The sequence below is a fragment of the Phaseolus vulgaris genome, chromosome 9, assembly GCF_051622355.1.
Source record: "Phaseolus vulgaris cultivar YP4 chromosome 9, ASM5162235v1, whole genome shotgun sequence".
NCBI classification, from domain to species: domain Eukaryota; kingdom Viridiplantae; phylum Streptophyta; class Magnoliopsida; order Fabales; family Fabaceae; genus Phaseolus; species Phaseolus vulgaris.
This window is the reverse complement of record NC_143506.1, coordinates 30,154,720-30,175,552: the sequence shown is the minus strand read 5'-3', so window position 1 is coordinate 30,175,552 and position 20,833 is coordinate 30,154,720. Positions and strand designations below refer to the sequence as shown.

The 20,833-nt window shown below is 28.1% G+C and overlaps 1 protein-coding gene and 1 non-coding gene across 2 annotated transcripts; both read right to left on the bottom strand.

Moving 5' to 3' along the window:
* Positions 1–983: 983 nt before the first annotated feature.
* On the bottom strand, positions 984–3,819 carry LOC137821899 (expansin-A15). The gene is made up of 3 exons (XM_068626694.2): positions 3,577–3,819; positions 2,914–3,226; positions 984–1,749 (listed from the first exon to the last, which is right to left on the bottom strand). Exons 1-3 carry the CDS (start codon positions 3,704–3,706, stop codon positions 1,443–1,445), a joined length of 750 nt encoding a protein of 249 aa, XP_068482795.1. The 5' UTR covers positions 3,707–3,819; the 3' UTR covers positions 984–1,442.
* Positions 3,820–10,465: 6,646 nt separating this feature from the next.
* On the bottom strand, positions 10,466–10,538 carry TRNAA-AGC (transfer RNA alanine (anticodon AGC)). The gene has a single exon. It is a non-coding gene; the product is annotated as a tRNA-Ala (tRNA).
* Between the last annotated feature and the right edge of the window lie 10,295 nt (positions 10,539–20,833).

Here is a 20,833-nt window from a genome sequence, read left to right as displayed (position 1 = left end):
ATAGTTCATATTCATTTGATCTGTTTAATTTGCAAACATGGCAGGCTAAGGATGGGAATGGACGAATTACCAATTTCAACCTGTATAACATTGTCGAGCCAACTCGCTTTTGACGAATTAGTGACGATTCGGGACAAAAGAACCGGGCTAACCCATTTTGACACCCATAACTAAAATGGTTAATTCAACCAATTTTGTCTTATGTGTCAACAAAACTTCATAGACAAGTTGATTCGCTATGATAAAGTAAACTATGAGTCATATTACTTATTAGAGGGTAAATTCAGATAAGTTCACCAATACGATAAAAGGTTAATCTTTTTTAACTATTACTTTAAAAAAAATTAATAAAAAAACTAGTCAGACAGGTTAGCGGGTTCACTGGATCATCTCTCTTCTCCAAACTTAACCCTAGTTATTTACATTGTAATTTTTTATAGTTGTTACATTTAAGTTTAAAATTTGATGCTTTATGTCCTTTTAAAAAAAATATTTTTGGCATGTTTTTTAGTAAAACATTGAATAAGTTAAAATAAATTGATGATACATTCTCCAATTATTGATGATCATTGAAATGGAAAGAGCCCTATTCACTCCTATTCGTTATTTTCTTGGTAAATTTTAAGCGTTTGACTTTTCTTCTATTTGGTTGTTGTGCTGGTGCTCTGTTTTATATGGATGATTTTGTTAATGGGTATTGGGGTACTAAAAGCCCATGATTCCATTTCGAGACTTCATAAAAAATATATAGCTCAATGAATCCCGCACACGAACCCTAATTACAAAAATTGGAAAAGAAGGGTAGAAAAACCTTAAATAAAGAAACTGGGGAATAAGCAAAATAACAACCACAGCCAATGATTGATGCAATTGCTCATTTCATGATACATCAGAATCCACATAGCACAACATGTAGACAATCAGAATTGGAAAATATAATTAAGCAAAGGAAAAGGAAGTGCTTAAAAGTAACACTTTATAACTCAGGAGAAGCGTAATTTTATTCCTTACATGTCATAAATTCACCAAACTTGATAAAGTTGATGACAATTGCTTCCTATAAGCAAAAATGCTTCGTCTCTTTCCTATTCTATTCTCTTTTGCTAAGCTAGCAAAACATCACGCTCTCCGTTTTCAATTTGTGCACGACACAAACCACACAACCACAAACCAAACCAAAAACTAGCGGGTGGTAAACCTTAAACACCCACCCCTGCCACCTAAACTCTCTGCCTTGTCGAATGCTAGGCACAACAAAATCCCTCACAACAAACACAATTCAAATTAACAAGGACCATCCTAAAACAAGCCCTTCATCACTCAACTCCTATACCATATTAAGTTTTCTATTTTATACTTACCTACAGTATTGGGAAAAACTAAAGATGGATTGAATTAAAACTAAACCATTTTGTAAGATATAAAAATTTGTTGTCATGTGTTTAAATGAATTGGTGGCCGTTGAAGGTTTGGCCAAAGGACCAACTTGGGGGTGCAACATTATAAGAGACCACGGTGCGTCCATCGCTGGTGGTAACCTTAAAAGAGAGGCTTTGTCCATTGAGGTAAGCGTTGCTTTGCCAGTTCTGACCCCAGTTTCTTGTCAGAGTTTGCCAATTTGTTCTTGAACCTTTGATGGAAACTCCATGAACATCACCAGCACCTCCAACGTTGGTGACCAGAATTAGGTTGAAGTATGAGTGGCCGTTGATGGTGAATCTGATGCCCCCTCTCTTTTGGCAAGGGACCCTAATAGTTAAAGCAAAAAAAATCAATATTTTGGACAAAAAAGTGTGCAGTCACACTTGGTACATGGAATATATTCCTAGTCACGAATCACTTCAACATGAACGTGGCCAACACGCATACATGGTTTTATATATCAAAAACTCAACAACAAAAGAATCTGACAAACTTGAGAATTCTTTTCAACTCTTTTCTTTTCTGGAAATATGGAAAACCCTATCAGCTTCCCAACTTTAAAAAGTCATTGTTGGATAAGAAAATACTTAATTCTCAGCCTTGTGATAGCAGGAACCAGGAAATTCTATTCTATATACCTGTATTACAATTTATACAATGCATTGCTTATGTATCCAAAAATCCCTTAACCAGAAAAGAGCACTTAGAATTAGGAAACAAAAAGGCTCACATGTAGAGTCTGCACTTCTGCTGAATTTATTTGTAATTGTGTGTAAGTAGAACAGAAGGAAAAGATTCTATGCCATGCTTCAGACATGGTCCAGTCCCTAGATGTGTCAAAATTGACGGTTACCACATTTTGTTTTATTAGGCCTTAGAATGGCTTTCAGCAGACTATTTTTTATAATAAAATTCCAAAATACCCTGCAAACTTAAAACAAATTTAATTATATTTTTATTTTTTTCAAAATTTAAAATGAATCTGATATTAAAAAAAATCAGCCTTTAAAATTTGAAGCATTAATTTTTTCAATTTAACTAAAGACAGGTTTAAGTTATTTTAATTCTTCAAATTCATTCCTTGAAGAGTGCAAATGTCTTTTTTCTTTTTAATTTAAATATTATTAAAATAATGTTTTTAAAATTTAAAAAACCAAAACTAAATTCATCTCAAAATTTCAAAGTCAATAAATAATGAACTAAATTATGCTAAATACCCTAAAGTTTCCTCAAGTTACATAAACAAACTTCATCGTCCTCTTAAAAAAAGTGTGGAAAAAAGACAAAAGAATTAATAAAGGATTATGACATACTACATTAAATAAAAAATCTTTTTAATGAAAATAAAAAAAATGCAAAATTTTAAAATTAAAAAAATTATAAATAATTAAAATATTAATATTTATTGGGTGTACACTTTTGTATTATAAAACTTTAGGAATGATGAGTGTAATTTATGGTAAATAATAAAACATAGTGATTGAGAAGTACCTTCTGTAAGCGATGGGTACTATTCCAGCTCTGTATTGAGCAATTTGTTGGAAGATAGGTTGAGAAAGGTCGAAATGGTGAAGGGGAGGGTTGCACCATCCTCCTGCAGTGTTAGGGAGGGCATTGTTTGGGGGACAGAAATTGGTTGCAGTGACCACAACTGAGCGTGGAAGGCACCACCTTTTGTCATCAACACACTTAATCTCGAAACATGCCCCACAGCTTAAACCATTGTTGAACAAAGCTGTGCTCAAAGCAGCACTGTTTGTTCCATAACCCTGGCTATACAAGTTCCCATACCCACATGCTCCACCTGCACCAACAAATCACACTCAACCATTGTCTCAACCCTAATTAAGAAACTAAAATATAAGAACTTCTTATGGTGAGATATTTCTTCATTATTCAGTTTTGGATGGATCTGTAGAGACTATTTACATCATTTAAGTGGTAATAAATTTACATGGCACTTTATGATTAGAAGATAGTACAAAGTGCTGTGCTGTTATAACTTGAAAAGATAAGGGTGAAAATTTATGACACGTATTATCTATATGCAGAAATGACAAAATGGAATATGTAATTTTGATTTTGTTTCTTGTGATTATAGAGTGAGCATTGTGTGTGTGTGGATGACTAACATAAGTAGAAAGTGTAACTCACCCATAGTGCCAGAAGCATCACCCCCTCCATAAAAGGTTGCATGAGCACTCATCCAACCATAATCAGAAGCAGCAGAGACAGGTGAAGCCAGAGAAAGAAACCCCAGAAAGAGAAGCCCCAAAAGCACCATCTTTTCTAGCGTCCCAAAATATCTGAGTGATAAATAGAGTAAGAACTTGATGGAGTTAGAGAGAGAGTATGAGTGATGAGGAAAATGAAAGGAGCATGGGTAGGATATAAATAGATGTTGGGGGGGAGCAAAGAGGTTCTTTCTTGCTTTAACCAACGTCATGCCAACAAGCTGACACATTTGTGAGGTGTGTGGACCCAAAACCGCCAAGTGTGTACCTATTTTATTTTTTGTGCAGGAACAAGGCACTGTTCTTCACACCACGTGGATTTAAGTTCCTCTTTTCTCACTGTGTTTTGGTATTTTCCTACCCAAAATCAAGTTTTCTAAAACGGGACGCAACATTCAGGTTTATTACGAGTCTCTCGTATTATAATTTTGCTCTTTTCCTGTTCTGTCAAGAGTTTTTTCAGCTTAGGAATAACAAAACTAATCTTATTTGCAGTAATGTAACGATATCAAATATCACAATGAAACTAGTTCTTTTCTTTTGTTGGTATAGTTCCGTTTTACTTGATAACTTAACCTAGTCAATTTTTTACCTTTGTGTCAGAACATAGACCACTTTTTCTAAAATATTCTGGAGTGAATTGAACTAGCCCTTTGAACCTGAAATGAATAATGGAACAAAAGATCCTTCGTTAACGGTTTAAAGTTAAATTACCAGAACCGAGAAAACTGACAATTGTTTTTCTATTGGAAGCAAAAATTATTTTATTAGCCATAGCAACCGAAAGAGCTCTTAAAATATAGAATTTATTAATGCATGAAAGCTGATGAAATATACGTAATCTGCGTTATGATTAAGTAATTACTATAACTGTCATGCATGGATATTTCAGTAGAGTTAGCTATTATAAGAGAACTAAGTAAACCAACAAAAGCATACCTAATATTATATTACGAGTTGCTAATATCATTTTTAATGAAATTTAAAGCTTTATTTTGATAACACTTCTTATCTTTCTCCGTTACTTTTAATCTATGTTTTTTTTATAAGAACTACAAGTTTTCAGAAACAAATAATGTGTTTCTCTTTTTTCAATCTCACATTGTGCCTCATGAATAAAAGACTAACAAATGGGTTAAATTATACTTTTATTTTTTTTCCATACTCTTTAAGGAAAGTTATGTGGTTGGTTATCTTTGTGAGGAAAATGAGTTGATTAGATAAAAAATTATGGGAGAAAAATAAAAAATTAATTTACATCTTAATTTTTTATTAGAGGAACACAATATGAAACAAACAAGTGAAACAGTTTGATTTGGATCCAAATTTTTATTTTATTTAAGTATAATAGTTATAAAATTTCCTAATGTGTAAATTAATTAAATATTAGCACATGAAGACAAAATAGAGATGACCATGAACACCACAAAGGAGATGATGAATTCATCTAGTGGAAAAAGAAGAAAAAAATTAGAAAAGAGTATATCTAATATAAAAGAATAATTAAAATATCTTAAACTTTAGAAACAAATACTAACAACTGAGTATAAGATAATATTTAATAAGAAATTAATTAAGTGTACTATCAAGATAAAACTCAATTTTACTTATAAAAAAACGTATACTTCGTACTTGGTAATGTAAAATTAGATGTCTTGGCAGTGTAAAACTAAAATTTTAATTGGAAAAGAGTGATATATTTCGTACAGTAAGGTTTTCTCTTGGGAGCAAACTAAATTTTATTGGGGCTGTAAACTGATATTTAAAGCAACAATTAATACATTTCACCAAACCTTGCTCCGTCCATAACTATATTCAAAGTTCAAAGGCAATTTATGGTTTCAGCCTTTTTGGTTTCACATTGTGTCAAAGTTTGAATTTCAGACACATTTAATTATTTATGACACACAGAAAATCACAACAACCTCTACAAACTCAATCAATGTTCTAACATGGTGGGTTCGTTGAGTTTGACAAATTACAAAAGAATATTTACGGTTTTTTTCAATGGACATGGTTTATCCATAGGGTAAGGTTTTTTATTCAATCCAATTTGATTCGTTTTAAAGATAAGTAAAATGTAATTAAGGATGATTTTTATTGATAGTTTATCCGAGTTTGATTTCCTTTTTTTTAGTTGTATTCTCTTAATTGAGATTCTAATTAGGCTTGTCTTGAGTAGGGGATCACAATTTCCAATTATTACTTGATTTTGTGTAAAGTGGTAATTCTTAAATATTTTTAAAGTCTTGGTATTGGTTTTAATATTTTCTTAGCAAACATTTATTTGTGAATCTTTGACCCCATAACTAAAAGAGAGATGTGATCTCGATAGCTTCTCATTACAATAAAAATCATTAAATAAAAATTTATTTTAAGATAAAAATAATTAGTCATAATTAAATTATATATTATTTTAGAGATTAAAAACATATTAGTATTTAAAGTAATTTCTATTATTAATAAATAGTTTCTATATTCACATCTAATTAGTTACCAATTTTAACTATAACTAATATAATTTCTCAATTGGTGTTTAATTATTATCTAAAATAGTATGAAATTTAATCAATATAATGACTATTTTTTTTTATCTTTAAGATTAATTTTTATTTGGTAATTTTCTTGTAATGTGTGATTTTTCATATGGTTTAGGGTTTTGATACAAGCACAACTTCACCGTTCAAAAGTCTTTATACGTGCACACTATTTCAATCAATTCAAAATTTATGCATAAATTGTTAGTACATGAAAAATTTTATTGTGAAAAAATGTTTGAATAAGTGGTGCTCATTAAGCATGACTTTGATTTATGTTAATATATTGTTAAATTTTTTTTTAAAAAAAAGAAAAAGAAAGGTGAAGTGATCAAAAATTATATCGACTTTAGTGTAAAAATAATAAACATAAATCGTGCATAACTATGACAATTTCTATGTCTTGATTTTACACTGAAGTCGTCTTACCCTCTAAACGACTTCAATTTAATTATATTTTAATTTTTAATTTGCATAAATTCAAAGAATCTTACATTCCATCATTTATTATAATTAATTTTAATTTGATAAATATAATTATAACACAAATAATTTTTACTTATACATTTTTCACTACAAGAAAAACTCAATTTATCTATGAAAGGATTTCATATGTAATATGGACAAGGTGTCCGATGAAGAATGATTAAAGAAACTTTAATCATTACACTAGTCAAGTTTTTTTTTGTTATGTTATAATTATTATTATACTTATTATCACGATTATCAATATTAATATAATTATAATTATAAAATAATATTAATATTACTAATATTATTAAATATTATTAAATATTATTAATATTATTAAATATTATTAAATATTATTAAATATTATTAAATATTATTAAATATTATTAATATTATTAAATATTATTAAATATTATTAAATATTATTAAATATTATTAAATATTATTAAATATTATTAATATTATTAAATATTATTAATATTATTAAATATTATTAAATATTATTAATATTTTTAAATATTATTAATATTTTTAAATATTATTAATATTTTTAAATATTATTAATATTTTTAAATATTATTAATATTTTTAAATATTATTAATATTTTTAAATATTATTAATATTTTTAAATATTATTAATATTTTTAAATATTTTTAATATTTTTAAATATTTTTAATATTTTTAATATTTTTAATATTTTTAATATTTTTAATATTTTTTATATTTTTTATATTTTTAAAGATTTTAAATATTTTTAAATATTTTAAATATTTTAAAATATTTTAAATATTTTAAAATATTATTAATATTTTTAAATATTATTAATATTTTAAATATTTTTAAATATTATTAATATTTTTAAATATTATCTTTATAATATTAATAATATAGGTATACTTTTTGAAGGGTGACTACATGCATCATTTCAAAAATAACATTGTGCATCACTATGTACAGATAAAAGCAACTAAATAATTTATAAAATCTACACATACTACTAGAAAAAAATCATTAAATATAAACTAATTTTATAATTATCAAATAATTAGTTACTATATTGATTAAATTAGATGTTATTTTACTTACTTATAAAAATTATTGGTATCTAAAATAGTTTATATTATTAATATTTTTAAATATTATTGATATTATTAAATATTATTGCTATTATTAAATATTATTAATATTATTTATATTATTAATATTATTATTACTAATATTATAAATTTTATTAATTTTATTCATATTATTAATATTATTAATATTATTAATATTATAATAATATTATTATTTATATTATTTATATTATTATCTTTATAATATTAATAATATGTATACTTTTGAATATCATCTCAAAAATAACATTTTACATCACTATGTACGACGAGGTACAGCAAAAGCAACTAAATAATATACAAAATCTATAAATACTATAAGAAAACCATTAAATAAAAACTAATTTTAGAGTCATCAAATAATTAGTTATTATATTGATTAAATTAGATGTTATTTTACATATTATAAAATTATTGGTATCTAAAATAGTTTATATTATTAATAATGAAACCAAGATGCACAGTCTACAAAATTATTAGTATCTAAAATAGTTTATATTATGTTTTATATTATTCACAATTCTACAATATTTACAACTTTTAATTGCACTAACTAATAAAAGCATTTTTTTGGAAACATCTTATTAACATAAAATATTAGAAATAAGGATTTAAGCATACTTAACTTTTATTCATACTATAAAAAAAATCGTTATTACCTATTAATCACAAATTTTTAGGTAATACAATAAATTTACAGAAAAAACTAAGTTATTTACGGATTATGTAATTATCTATGAATATACATATATATATATATATATATATATATATATATATATATATATATATAATCCTATGATAAATATACGAGAAAAAATTTCTGCAATAAACATTGACATCCATTCAAAATAAATAAAAAGAAGTAATTTAATGAAAATTTACAAATTCTTGAAAAATTATAATATAATTGAACTCACATTTGAACTAAAATTTCATCATTAATTAGAAGTTCAAAGAAAAACTATCAAATGGAAAATGGAAAATATTACATATTTTGCTAGTTTGAGTAAAAAAAAACACCTTAAACCAGTACTAGAGTAAAATTTTATGATGTAATTTGTATTTGTACTATGCTGTAAGATAAAAATGTTATTTGATTTTGCATTTTAAAAAGTAAATTTTAAGTAACTTTATTTTTGAACACTGAAAAATGGAAGAAAAAGAAAAAGTAGAAGATGAGAATGCTAAGATGCGATATGGGGGTAACAGAGCACGTGGGTGAAGCGGTGAGAGAAGGATCGTTCAGAGAACCAAAAAACAGTTCAAACTCATATTTATTGCTTTTATAGTTCATTCATTGCCATTTATTTGACCTCCCTTCAATTCAAATCTTCACTTCAAAGCTGAATTCACAGCATGGATTTAAAGTTGCAGTGGCAAGTGGAAAATATTCTTAAATAATTATTATATGAATGAAACAATTAATATTAAATATCTTATTTTCGTTTAATATTTAATATTCGGTATTCCTTAGCAGAAGAAGGACACTACTTGTTCAAAAAACAATTGAAAAAGCAAAACCAAATTCCTTAGCCATACGACTGGTATGTTCGTGTAGTATCATTCTCCTATTCAAACCTTTCTTTGTTTCTTTTGATATTCTCTTCTCATTACCTCACCACTTCTGCTGTATTTACGGTCATTCTTGTTTCTTCTTTCTTATTCAATTCATCCACATTACTAAGATATATTAATCTACTTAAAAGATCACATACCATTTTATAAAATTGATTTTTTCTTTCAAATTGAGTAATTTTATTTAATATTTTCTGAAATACACAAATTTCTTTTTTATTTTTAAATTCAGCGAAAGTCATGTATATGGAGTTCAACTTTAGTAGAATTTGATATAATTAAATCATCCATTTACATGGTAAATATAATTTTAATTTAACAGCTTTATACTAAAATTGTACATGACAAGTAATTGGTAAATATAATTTTAGTTTAACAGCTTTATACTAAAATTGAATATGACAAGTAGGACTTGTTCAATTTCAAAATAATTTTTTTATTCATTTAAAAATATAAAAAAAATATTTTGAGATTGATCAAGTCATGTATATGAAATAGGATTTCAGTAGAAATTAATATAATTGAAGTTGTAGTTGACAAATACAACTTTAATTTAACAACTTTTTACTAAAATCCAACATGACAAGTACGATTTGTCCAATTTCAGAATATTTTTTTTTGTCCATTTCGTAAAATATCAAATACAACTACACCATTTACAGAAAAAAGAAAAAAAAACTATAAAATATTATATTATAGTGTGAAATATTTATTTCTAACCATTCTGCATTACATATCAATTTTTATATATTTGTATAGCAAAAGGTTATGGGAAACTTGCAAGTAAAATATTTAAAAGAAATGTATGTATTTAGTTTGGGCCTAAGCTAAGAGATGGTAGAATGAGAGTGAAAGTGATAGAAAAGAAAGATGATGGTGAGGTAGTTGAACGTGTTGGGCAGTGGAGGCAGAAGGTTGAATAAGTGTTAAAGGTGGTGGTTCTGTGGCTCTGCACATGCACTATCTCTTTCTCTACTTGGGTTTTGCAATTACAACCCCTTTTTCTCTGCATTGGACGTATCAGATTCATCGCATTACAAACAAAAGAAGCAAGCCATGTTCTTAAAAATAGAATAAGAGAGATTAAAAATGAATTTTTTTTACATTGGAGATGCGGGGTATCGATCCCCGTACCTCTCGCATGCTAAGCGAGCGCTCTACCATCTGAGCTACATCCCCAATTCTTGTCTAATATATTTGAGTTTAATATTATATTCGATGAAGTTTAAAATATATAGAAAAAATACATTTATTGGTCCCTGAATCTTTCTTGCTTTAATATTCAAGGGTGGTTATATATTTTAACATAAAATGTATATGGAAATATTTAAAATAAAATGTAAAGTTGAAGCCTTTTTATGTTAACATCTCCTTTTTTTTTTAATCGTTAATATAGATATGTTTTGATAAACTTATTCAAAGTTACTTTTAAGAAAGAAAAATAAAACTAAGTTTTTTCTCTGTGTTGAAATTAGCTTATCAATAAAGTTATGTGAAATAAATTTTATAAATAAGTTTACATATTAATTAAATTTAACTTGTGAAAAATTTCTTTTCATTTTTTTTTTCATAACAATCTTAAAACAGATCCTATTATTGTTTTGAAAAGGTCGCTATAATGTTTACTAGTTTCACCATTTTGAAAACACTTAGATTAGTTAAGGAAGTATACTTGTAAATTACATTTCATCCTGGTTTCAAATAATTTGGAGCTTTTGTTATGTGGTAACACATGTATTACAATGTTGGTTAATTTTATTCTATTCAACTATAATTCTTGTTTATAAAACTTTGAATGTTCGACATTATGTGACTTAACATCTCAGTTATGTTGACACCTCAAGTAACAACAATCATCTACCATCACACGAAAAAATTATTATTAAAAATAAAAGAAAAAATAAAAAAAATATAAAAGAATATGTGAGGACTATACCAAAACTCATATGTTAACAAAAACGGTATATATGTAGACTATACCTATTAATAAAGAATTCTAAAAATAAATTAGAAAGAAGTCCCTTCATGAAAAATATGAGTAAACCTAAACTTGATTTTGTCACCGTAATTAAGACAAGTATTTCATCGATTACGAAGCATATACGATACATTAGTCCTAGCATTAAATGCATCACAAACTAAGGTAGAATCACATTCAAGCCATACACTAGTAAGTCTCATCCTTTAAGTTTCCTCCATAGCATATATAATTCCATAAAACTCAGCAACCAAAGTAGTTTGAACGTCAAGAAACGCAAAGAACCCACCAATAAAATCTCTTATACTCCCACGAAAAATACCTCCACAAGTAGCAAGACCAGGATATCCCCGAGCAGTTCCATTAGTATTAATTTTAACCCAATCTGATGAAGGAAACTCCCATCTTTGTTAACTTTTTGTGTTGTAAAACAGAGTTCTCTGTCCGATTTTATCTTGGCTTATAAATTGTTTTGACTTGTCCAGTGGTGCTTTTAATAAAATTTTGTTACGTCCAATCCTTATTTTGAGTTAACAAATTGAGATAAAAATCTCAAGATGAAATTTATTGTAGAAAACTTTTAATAAATCTGAAGAATTATCACTACAAAAAGTATTCTAGAATTTATTTTGTTTTATATTCTATTTTAGTATCATTCCTAATAATTCATTTTTTTCCTGTTGTTTTTATAGCCTTAATTTCCTTATTTTGAATCTTTAAAATCACTCTTTGCAGTTTGTCATAATTCAAATCTTTTATGTTTAGCATTCTTCATTTTCAATTTTTCTACATTTTGGATTTAGTCTCTTGAGATGGAAATTATCACTTTGTTGTGATCTTTGGAGAAGGTTGACTAACATTGCTAGGTAGCATATTGGAGAATAAAAATATCAAGCTAAGGATGACTCCTCTTTAGAGAACAAACAAGTAAAAGTTCAAAACAAAAGAGTGATAGAGACTTGAGAGGAAGAGTTGACTACAAATATCAAAACATCAAACATTTATTTTTGTAAAATCATATTGTCATAGAACTTTATGTTAAATTTTTCCTTTTTAGTTTTTCGTTCTTTGTGTTTGGGAATATGCCTTTAAACCAATCTCAAAGTTAAACATTATAATAGTAAGCATTTACTCTTGTGGAAATGTGTCAATGGACTCAAAGTGTCACTTGTTTTTTCACTTAGAATTTTCGTCTAGTTCTGTATTACTTGGTTTTATTTATGTACTTGCAAATTTACTTTATTATTTCCTTTCTTAGGTCCCTCTGATAATTAGGTTGGAATGATCTCAAAATTAATATTTGACCTTCCTTTAGTCTTTAGGATTCTGTTGTACACACATATTTGGACAAAATCCTTTTGAATTTTTACTTAGAGATTTTGTGAAAATTCTGATTGGAAAAGACTCGATATTAAGTGTGTTCATTTGTGAACCACCTTTCTTTCCTGGGAGTCTACCTGGTTAACTTTCAACAACTTTTTGTTTTAGAAACTTCACCAAAAAATAAAAATCATTTGTAAAAATCTTTATCACTAAATTTTAGAATTTTTTGTCAAATAAAACTTTTGAATAAAAAATGAGTGATCATTATCATCATTCTAGTGTGTTTAGAATTAAGAGGGATCATAAGGTAGAGATATTGAGAGATAAACTACAAAATACAAAAAAAAATAAAAAATCATAGAGAAGTTAAGAATCATGTTTGCTCAATACATACAAAGTAAAGAGAGATCAGATAGGAAGAGAGAACATCATAAAGACTCTCATTCTCAAAGAGAAGAAGGTGTGTGTAGTAATCCTTGTTATACTAATTCTTATACTTCATCCCTTAAGCATTATCATAAGCCTAGAAATCTTTTTTATCCCATCGAGCCTCAAGTAGGCCTCTTTTTTTTTATGAAAATTAAATTTTTGAGGCATATTTAGAATAGGAGAAAAAGGTTGAAAAAATTTTTGAATGTCACAAAGTAAATGAATATAGAATATTATCCATGGCTACTTTAAATTTTCAAGAATATGTCATGTCTTGGTGGAAACAAAGGAAAAATGATATGTTGAATTGGAATTAGTTAGAATCTTCTCCCAGAAGCTTCATCTCCTATAAATAGGAGTGCTTTGTACATGATATTTAACTTTGAATTGAGTAATAAAATTATCTAAACTTTGAGGCACTTCTACTCCTCAAAGTTTATTCCTCAAAGTTTATTCTAGAGTTGTCTTTTTGTTAAACAAATTCTATTCTCCTCCTAGTAGTATTGGTTCAATTACACTCTAGAAAGTAGTGTATTCACCTAACCTCACCATCAACACCTGATTTCGTTTGGATAAATAAAAAGATAAAGAAAAAATTAAAAATTGAAAACACCTCAAGTTTCCCCTCCACACCTTCCTATTCACTTTTTATATCCCCCACAACCTTATTTAGCTTTTTCACTCACACACCTCACTATTGCTTTCGCACCACTCATAGAATTTGTTTGAGTGGTGGTGATACATACATTTAACAATTCTTTAAATTAATATTTTAATTATATTTATTTTATTTTTTATTATAAAATATTATTTTATTATATTTAGGGGATCTGAAATGAAAGTGTTTTAATATTGAGAGTCTCAAATGTTTTTCCTTTTGGAATTGATGGAGCAGTTAACGTAACGAGTAGTACATATGCGGCCTGCGGTTTTGGTTTAATTTAATGAAAAAAGGTTGCATGAAATTGGAGCCTGAGAGAGTAAAGAAATGGAGCCCACAAATTCTAGAGGCTTCTTCATGCACCTCCATCCCTTCTTCCACCTCATTGTAAACTTAATTTTATTATTATATCCTTCAGTAAATAATATTAAAAAATTAAAATAAACCTAATTTTACCTTTTCACTTTTATTGTTTTAACACTTTGCCATTCACTCCAACAGCAGCACAAGCGGCGACACCCATCCCCTCGCTTTCAAAGCACCAACAACATTCACCCCCTTTCCTTCAAAGTACCAGCAAACGTTCACCCTCTTCCAGCAGCCCCCACCCTCCCCTTCAAAGCAGCACCACTCACTTTCATTCTAAACTCCAAATCACTCTTCATCTAACACAAACATTCAAAGAGGTTAGTTTCGAATTCTTGGTTGTAGTTATGGGCAGAGGAACTATGTAATCCATAAGTTAAATAATACCTTCCGGATTAGATAATCCGTAATGCATTTGACAACTTTAAAGTGATTTTTAGATTGTGTAATCTGTAAGTCAAATTATAACAGCAAATTGTATTTGGGATTACATAATCCATAAGTCATATTTGAAGTTCTAAAATGACTTCCGGATTATGTAATTCATAGTTCATTTTGTACTGGATTACACAATCCGAAAAAGTGAGTATGTTCGTTCTGGATCCGGTAGACCTCCGGATTAACTAATCCGGACCACTTTAATATTGTCTTACAGATTGAAAAAACATTCCAGATTATAGTGGTGATGAAGTTCATTGCTTTGCATAAATTGTTACGGATTATATAATTCGTTAATCTAGCGGATTAATCAATCTGAAAATAAGTTTTTAAAGCACCAATTGAAGACTTACCTGAGAATCCTAAGAATGATGAGTGGTGAATAACACCACCACAACAACACTGCTGGTACCACCACCACAGCAACACTGCTGACACCACCATCACGGTTACCATTGTCACTACCACCACAAGGACCACTATCACCACCACTACAGCAACAACAAGCACAAAGGACCAAACACCTTCGTTTTCACTCTGTGACGAAAGGTGAAACAAATTTTCTATTTTTATCTTTTTTACTGAAGGACAATTTTGGAATTTTAAAAGTGTATGGAGGTGGTTGAAGAAGAGATGAAGGTGCAGGAAGAAGCACTTAATGTTTTATTCTTCGGGTATCAATTTCTTTTCGGGGCCCCCATGTTAATATTTCCAGTTCTAATCTCTTTCTATTTGCACCACGCTTATTATATATACTCTACATTTATAAAAGAAAGTCTAGGCTCATGTGCTGCCCAGCGTTTTGCTATTTCCTACACCCGGTTTCTTATATGTGCACCATTATTTTTCTTCTGAAGCTGAGCCCATTCAGCTGGGCAGTACTTTTGCTATCTTTCATCCTTTTTAACTTTATGCACCCACTGACTCTCAATTTCTAAGAAATATAAAAAATTAAAAAATATATTTTCAAATAGTTAACGCAGAGAACTACGTTATTATGATTTTCTGTTATGAAAAAAATACATAGGAGCAAAGTTCTATCTTTGTCGGATTCAATTTTTCAAAAAGCACAATTTCAACTTGGAAAGCCCAACTCGGGCCTAAATGAAAAAATATCAAAAATATTTTTTTTAACATGTCTACTTTCAGGAAAAAATAAACATTTTGAAAAATCACACTTATTTTATATATTTAACTAAAGGTATCGTCTGGTCATTGAAGGAGTGTTAATATCTTCCTTACACGTAAGCGACTCCCGGATTCCAAATTTGGTTCGCAGATCATGTTTTCAATTTTTCTGTAATTTTTCACAATAAACTAGTTGCAACTCCATTCTCGAGTTTTATTTCTTTTTTGGTTCGTTGTCCCGTCGTTGTGATCCCAGTTGTGACACTCACCTAGAATCAAACTCATAGTTTTCATCTCTAAAGTGACATTGTTGCACTTTTTACAAACTTCTATTATTCATCATCATCCATAGAAGAAACTAAAACCAAAACATTGAAGAATAAGTACTTGTCATGTGCATCCTAGAATCAAAACCCAAAATGGAAATCAAAAACCAAAAATGCACACCACAAATTCGGAAATTAATGGCACCCGATCGCAAAAGGAGAGACCAAAATCTCAATCATTGAAACCAAAATACAATCAAACAAATGAAACGAAAATCAACCTCAACAATATTTGATGCACAATTTCGCATTGGAATTTGAATTCCCACTCCAACTCGCAGTCTTCAGAAAACTATGAAGAAATTTTAGAAATGAAGAAGAACCCCAATGTCACCGTCAAACTGGGTCCAATCAAATTGAATCCTAAATTTTGAATTTGTTCATTGTGACATGTGGGCCCCTCAATGCAATAAAAAATTATTTCCCACACCACATTAGCGATTGTATCCTGGCGCAGCCACATCATAGTTGACAATATATCGGTACTCTTTAAACAAAACTAACACAGACACTCCAATTGTAATAATAAATTATAATTTATGAATTCCAAGATTGATGAAAAATTAAATGTTACACATATAACTTCACACCATTATTATTATCATATATATAAAAATTATACATGAAATATGCAAACAATGAAATCCTTTATGTTACAAGTTTATTTTTTCTTAATCTGCTTTAACCAAATAAATAAATGGTTTAGTACACATAGGCATATTTCAAAACCATTAATGTTTAAAAAAATATAGTTGCTTGTATAAAAACAATTCAAGTATTCCACTTATGTTAAAATTAATAAAAGTTTCAAAGAAGTCAGAGATATAAAGTCACAAAAGAGATATGTTAATGTTGTGCTCAATGAATACATATGGATATAACCCATGACCCCATAAAAAAGGTATCACTAAACATAAATAAATAAATAAATATATATGTATGTATCTTGTATCTCAAGTTATATGTATCCACCTGATCACATTGACGTCATTTCTCATAACTCCATCCATTGCATTATCTTGGGAAGTCAATCCACTCCGGATGGACAAAATAAAAATAAAAATCCTCATGAATATAACTTAAAAAAATGTTAATCCATGATATACAACTATAGTAATAGGACTTGATTAGTCATGTGCAATTTACATTATGTTCAACAACAAAAAAACATGGTTAGTTGCATCATAATGAAACAATGAACAACAGTTTTGGAGGAAGAAACGTGGAGCAAGAAACACATTTACATGTAAAAGTAAATACTATATCAACCACTTTTTAAGAGTGATGCATATGTCAAGGTGTTATATTCATTGCATCAATATTAACTAAACCAATTTATTTACATAATGTATGATAAAAATGAAGATTTAGCAGTTAAAGATTTAAATTCATGTTTGGAATTTCCCAAACCTAAAAAGGATAAAATAAAGTAAATTACAATCCACAAAATAGTTTCTCCTAATACATCATTAACCACAAATTATTGAATTATTCAATAGTAAGGTTCACATTACACAACTTAGTAAGAAGTTTCTGAGACAATAAATAAAACAATATAACTCCAATAGGGTAACCATGGTAGAGAATAATGTCTAAATTCATTAATAAAAGTAATTAATCCAAATATTCAAAATTGTTGAGTAATTGATGAATTGAACCTTGATAAATAATCACTATAAGAAATAGGTGTCAACTAAGAAGTATTATGACAAACAGGTTGTGGTTAAAGAACATAAGAATAAAAAATGAAGAATAATTAGAAAAGTGAAAATCATTAGTGGGAGAAACTTGTTCTTGATTCTTAAATAATATCAAAACAATAATATAAAAAAAAATCACTTTACTAAAATGCTCAGAAGAATCAAATACATAATAACAACCTGAAGGAAATATTTTAATTTAAAAAAAATTCAACATTTTTTGAAAATTGAGAAAAAAAAGTGGATATGTGTTTGCTTGTGCGAGAAAATAAAATAAAAAATCAGTGTTTGCTCACATTATTAAATACCAAATGGATTCAGGAACAAAAATGAACATATATCACAAATTAATTGGATAAAAAAAGAAATTTGCACACTTACCTGTGAGAATAGAGTGGACTTGTGCTTTCTTGTGTGAGAAAATAATGAATAAAAGATCAGAGTATGCTCAGAGTATTAAATACCACATGGATTCAACAACAAATATGAACATATATCACAAATGGATTGGATAAAAAGGAAAATATATATGCACATTTTCCTATGAAAAAAAGTGCATTTATGTTTTCTTGTATAAGAAAATAATGAAACAAAATATCAGTGTTTGCTCACAGATTCAGTGTTGCTCACATTCAATATTCAATATGCATATTTTTGGCCTCAGGTTGAACCTTGTGCAAGTATAAATGGTGAAAAAAAAGGGCTCCAAGCTTGATTAGATTTCAAAATTCAAATTCAAAATTTGAAATCCAAATTCGTTACCTTCTTTAGGTGCAGTTTTAATGCTTCCATACAAAGTTTGATTTGTAATTATGTTTTAATGTAAAGAAATGTAGATTTAATTTGATAATTTCTTCAATTGTGTGCCTTAAAGCTTTCTACGGTACATCCCATTTAATATAATCAATGTACATATATTTCCATCCAAATATTTACAAAATTGTATTAAAAAATAATTGCATTAAGGAAAACCTTTGATCAATATTCCAATTTTCATACAAAAAAAGGTCTATTCAGAATAAAATTATAGCATTTGTTAAAAACTTTTGCACAATATTAATGCTACAAAAAACATAAAAGTACATTTGTTCATACTAATAATTATTTATTGTCGTACTTATTGAGTGTGCACAACATACTGTTATCTCATTTTGCTGTAGTTCATGGTAGAAAAACAATTTTTAACTTGAAATGATGCCTACATAGAACAAATAGGTTTCAGTTGTTATGATCTCAAAACAAAATAACTTATCAATACATGGTAGTAGAAAACAATATTTATAATGTCAACATGAAAAAACAAAAACAAAACAAAACATTGAAGTTGTATTAGTACATGAAATTTAACACGCAATATGAAGAGAATTGTATATATAGTATGATTATATAGAACAAATGCTTTTCATAAAAAAAATTATATCTTGAAATGGTGCATGCACAGAACAAGTATATTTTTAGTTTTTCTAGATGTACATAAAAACAAAATGATTTGACCGGATGAAAAGCAATACCATGAGAAAAAAATTAAACATGTAACATGACGAGAAATGTATACATAATATGGTTGAACAAAACAAATGCTTCTCATAACCAATTTGTACCTTGAAATTGTGTCTATACAGAAGAAATAGGTTTTCAGTTTTTGAAAATGTACATAATAACAAAATAATTTGACTGAATGAAGAGAAATATCATGAGAAAATTGCACGAAGATCAAATACCATGAGAAAAACCAAATGAAAGGTAATATGATGAAAAAATAAAATATTTAAATTGTATCAATAGACGCAATATACAAAAAATACAAAAGAATATTTCCCAATCATGTTATAAAGAGAAGTTTTTGGAGTTTTTGAGACCGATTGGATTGAGAAGTGCAGTGCGGAATGCATGGAGAAGAGCATGTATAAATAATGAAAAAAAAAATGCTCTAAACTTCATCAGAAACCAAGAATCAATTGAGATTTCAAATTTGAAATCCAAAAACGGTTACCTTGTTTATGTAAGTTGACTTTTTCCTGAAAATTTGCAGCAGTTATACCACTCCAATTTAGACTTGCATGAGAGAAAAACGGAAATCCAAATTTCCTTCGTTCAGAGCAGCTTTAGACTTTCGTGATAGAGAAAAAAACCCTAATCCCCCTTCAAAGCACCTTGTGACTTTTGTCAGTTGTCTTCCACTCAGCCATTAAGAAACTACGTGAGTGCACCACGTGAGTTGTTTATTCTTTTAGTAAAATTGTATTTTGATTTTTTTTTTTTAAAACATGGTCGTCACGTGTGGAAACTTTTTTTGATTATACTCCTTTCAATTATATTAAGTATAACATATGCATGAGAAGTTGTAAAATAGAGGTAGTAACTAAAGAGTTAGCTACTCATGAAAATATGTATAGGATAAAAATAATGTACTTCTCTAATGCTAGAAAGTTTATAGTAGAAGAAGAGGAAATATAATTATAATGTTATTTGACTAGTTGGAAAAGATATTAAATACTGTTAATATACTTAATTTTCTATTTTAAATTATTGGGTTTTGTTTGTTTGACCCAACTTTCCTTTTTCTGTTTCAGCTAGGTCTTAATCTTTTTCTTATATATACACCATGTATTTTACTCTCTAATATACAAGTGAATAAAAGTTTCTTTTATATTTATTTTTCTCTACAATTAGGGTTCATCAAAACCTCTCTTTCTTCATTACGATTACGTGCGATTACGTATGCTACATTAAAGCATCACATCAGACAAGGAATATTCATCTTCATTTACTGTAATATGGCATCAGAGCTCTTCGAATGAAGAGTTTGAAGAGTTTTGCTGCGCTTCTCTCTGATTTTTATTTCCCTCTCTTTGTTGTTCTTGGTTTTTTTTTTTTTGTTCTCTTTCAAAATTTTAATTGGTTTTAAAAATCTTTTAGGCAATCTTTCATGAAAACCACTTTCCATATAAATTGGACAGTGGCTTGCCTAAGGACCCTAACACTTTATCTCTCCCTATTTCTAATGCATATAATTCTGCTTTTGATTTTTTTTTCTGATACTGCACCTCCTGTCGAGCCATGTGCCTCTACTCCTGCACCCAATACTGTCTCTCCACCAGCCTCATTATCCTATGATCTTCCAA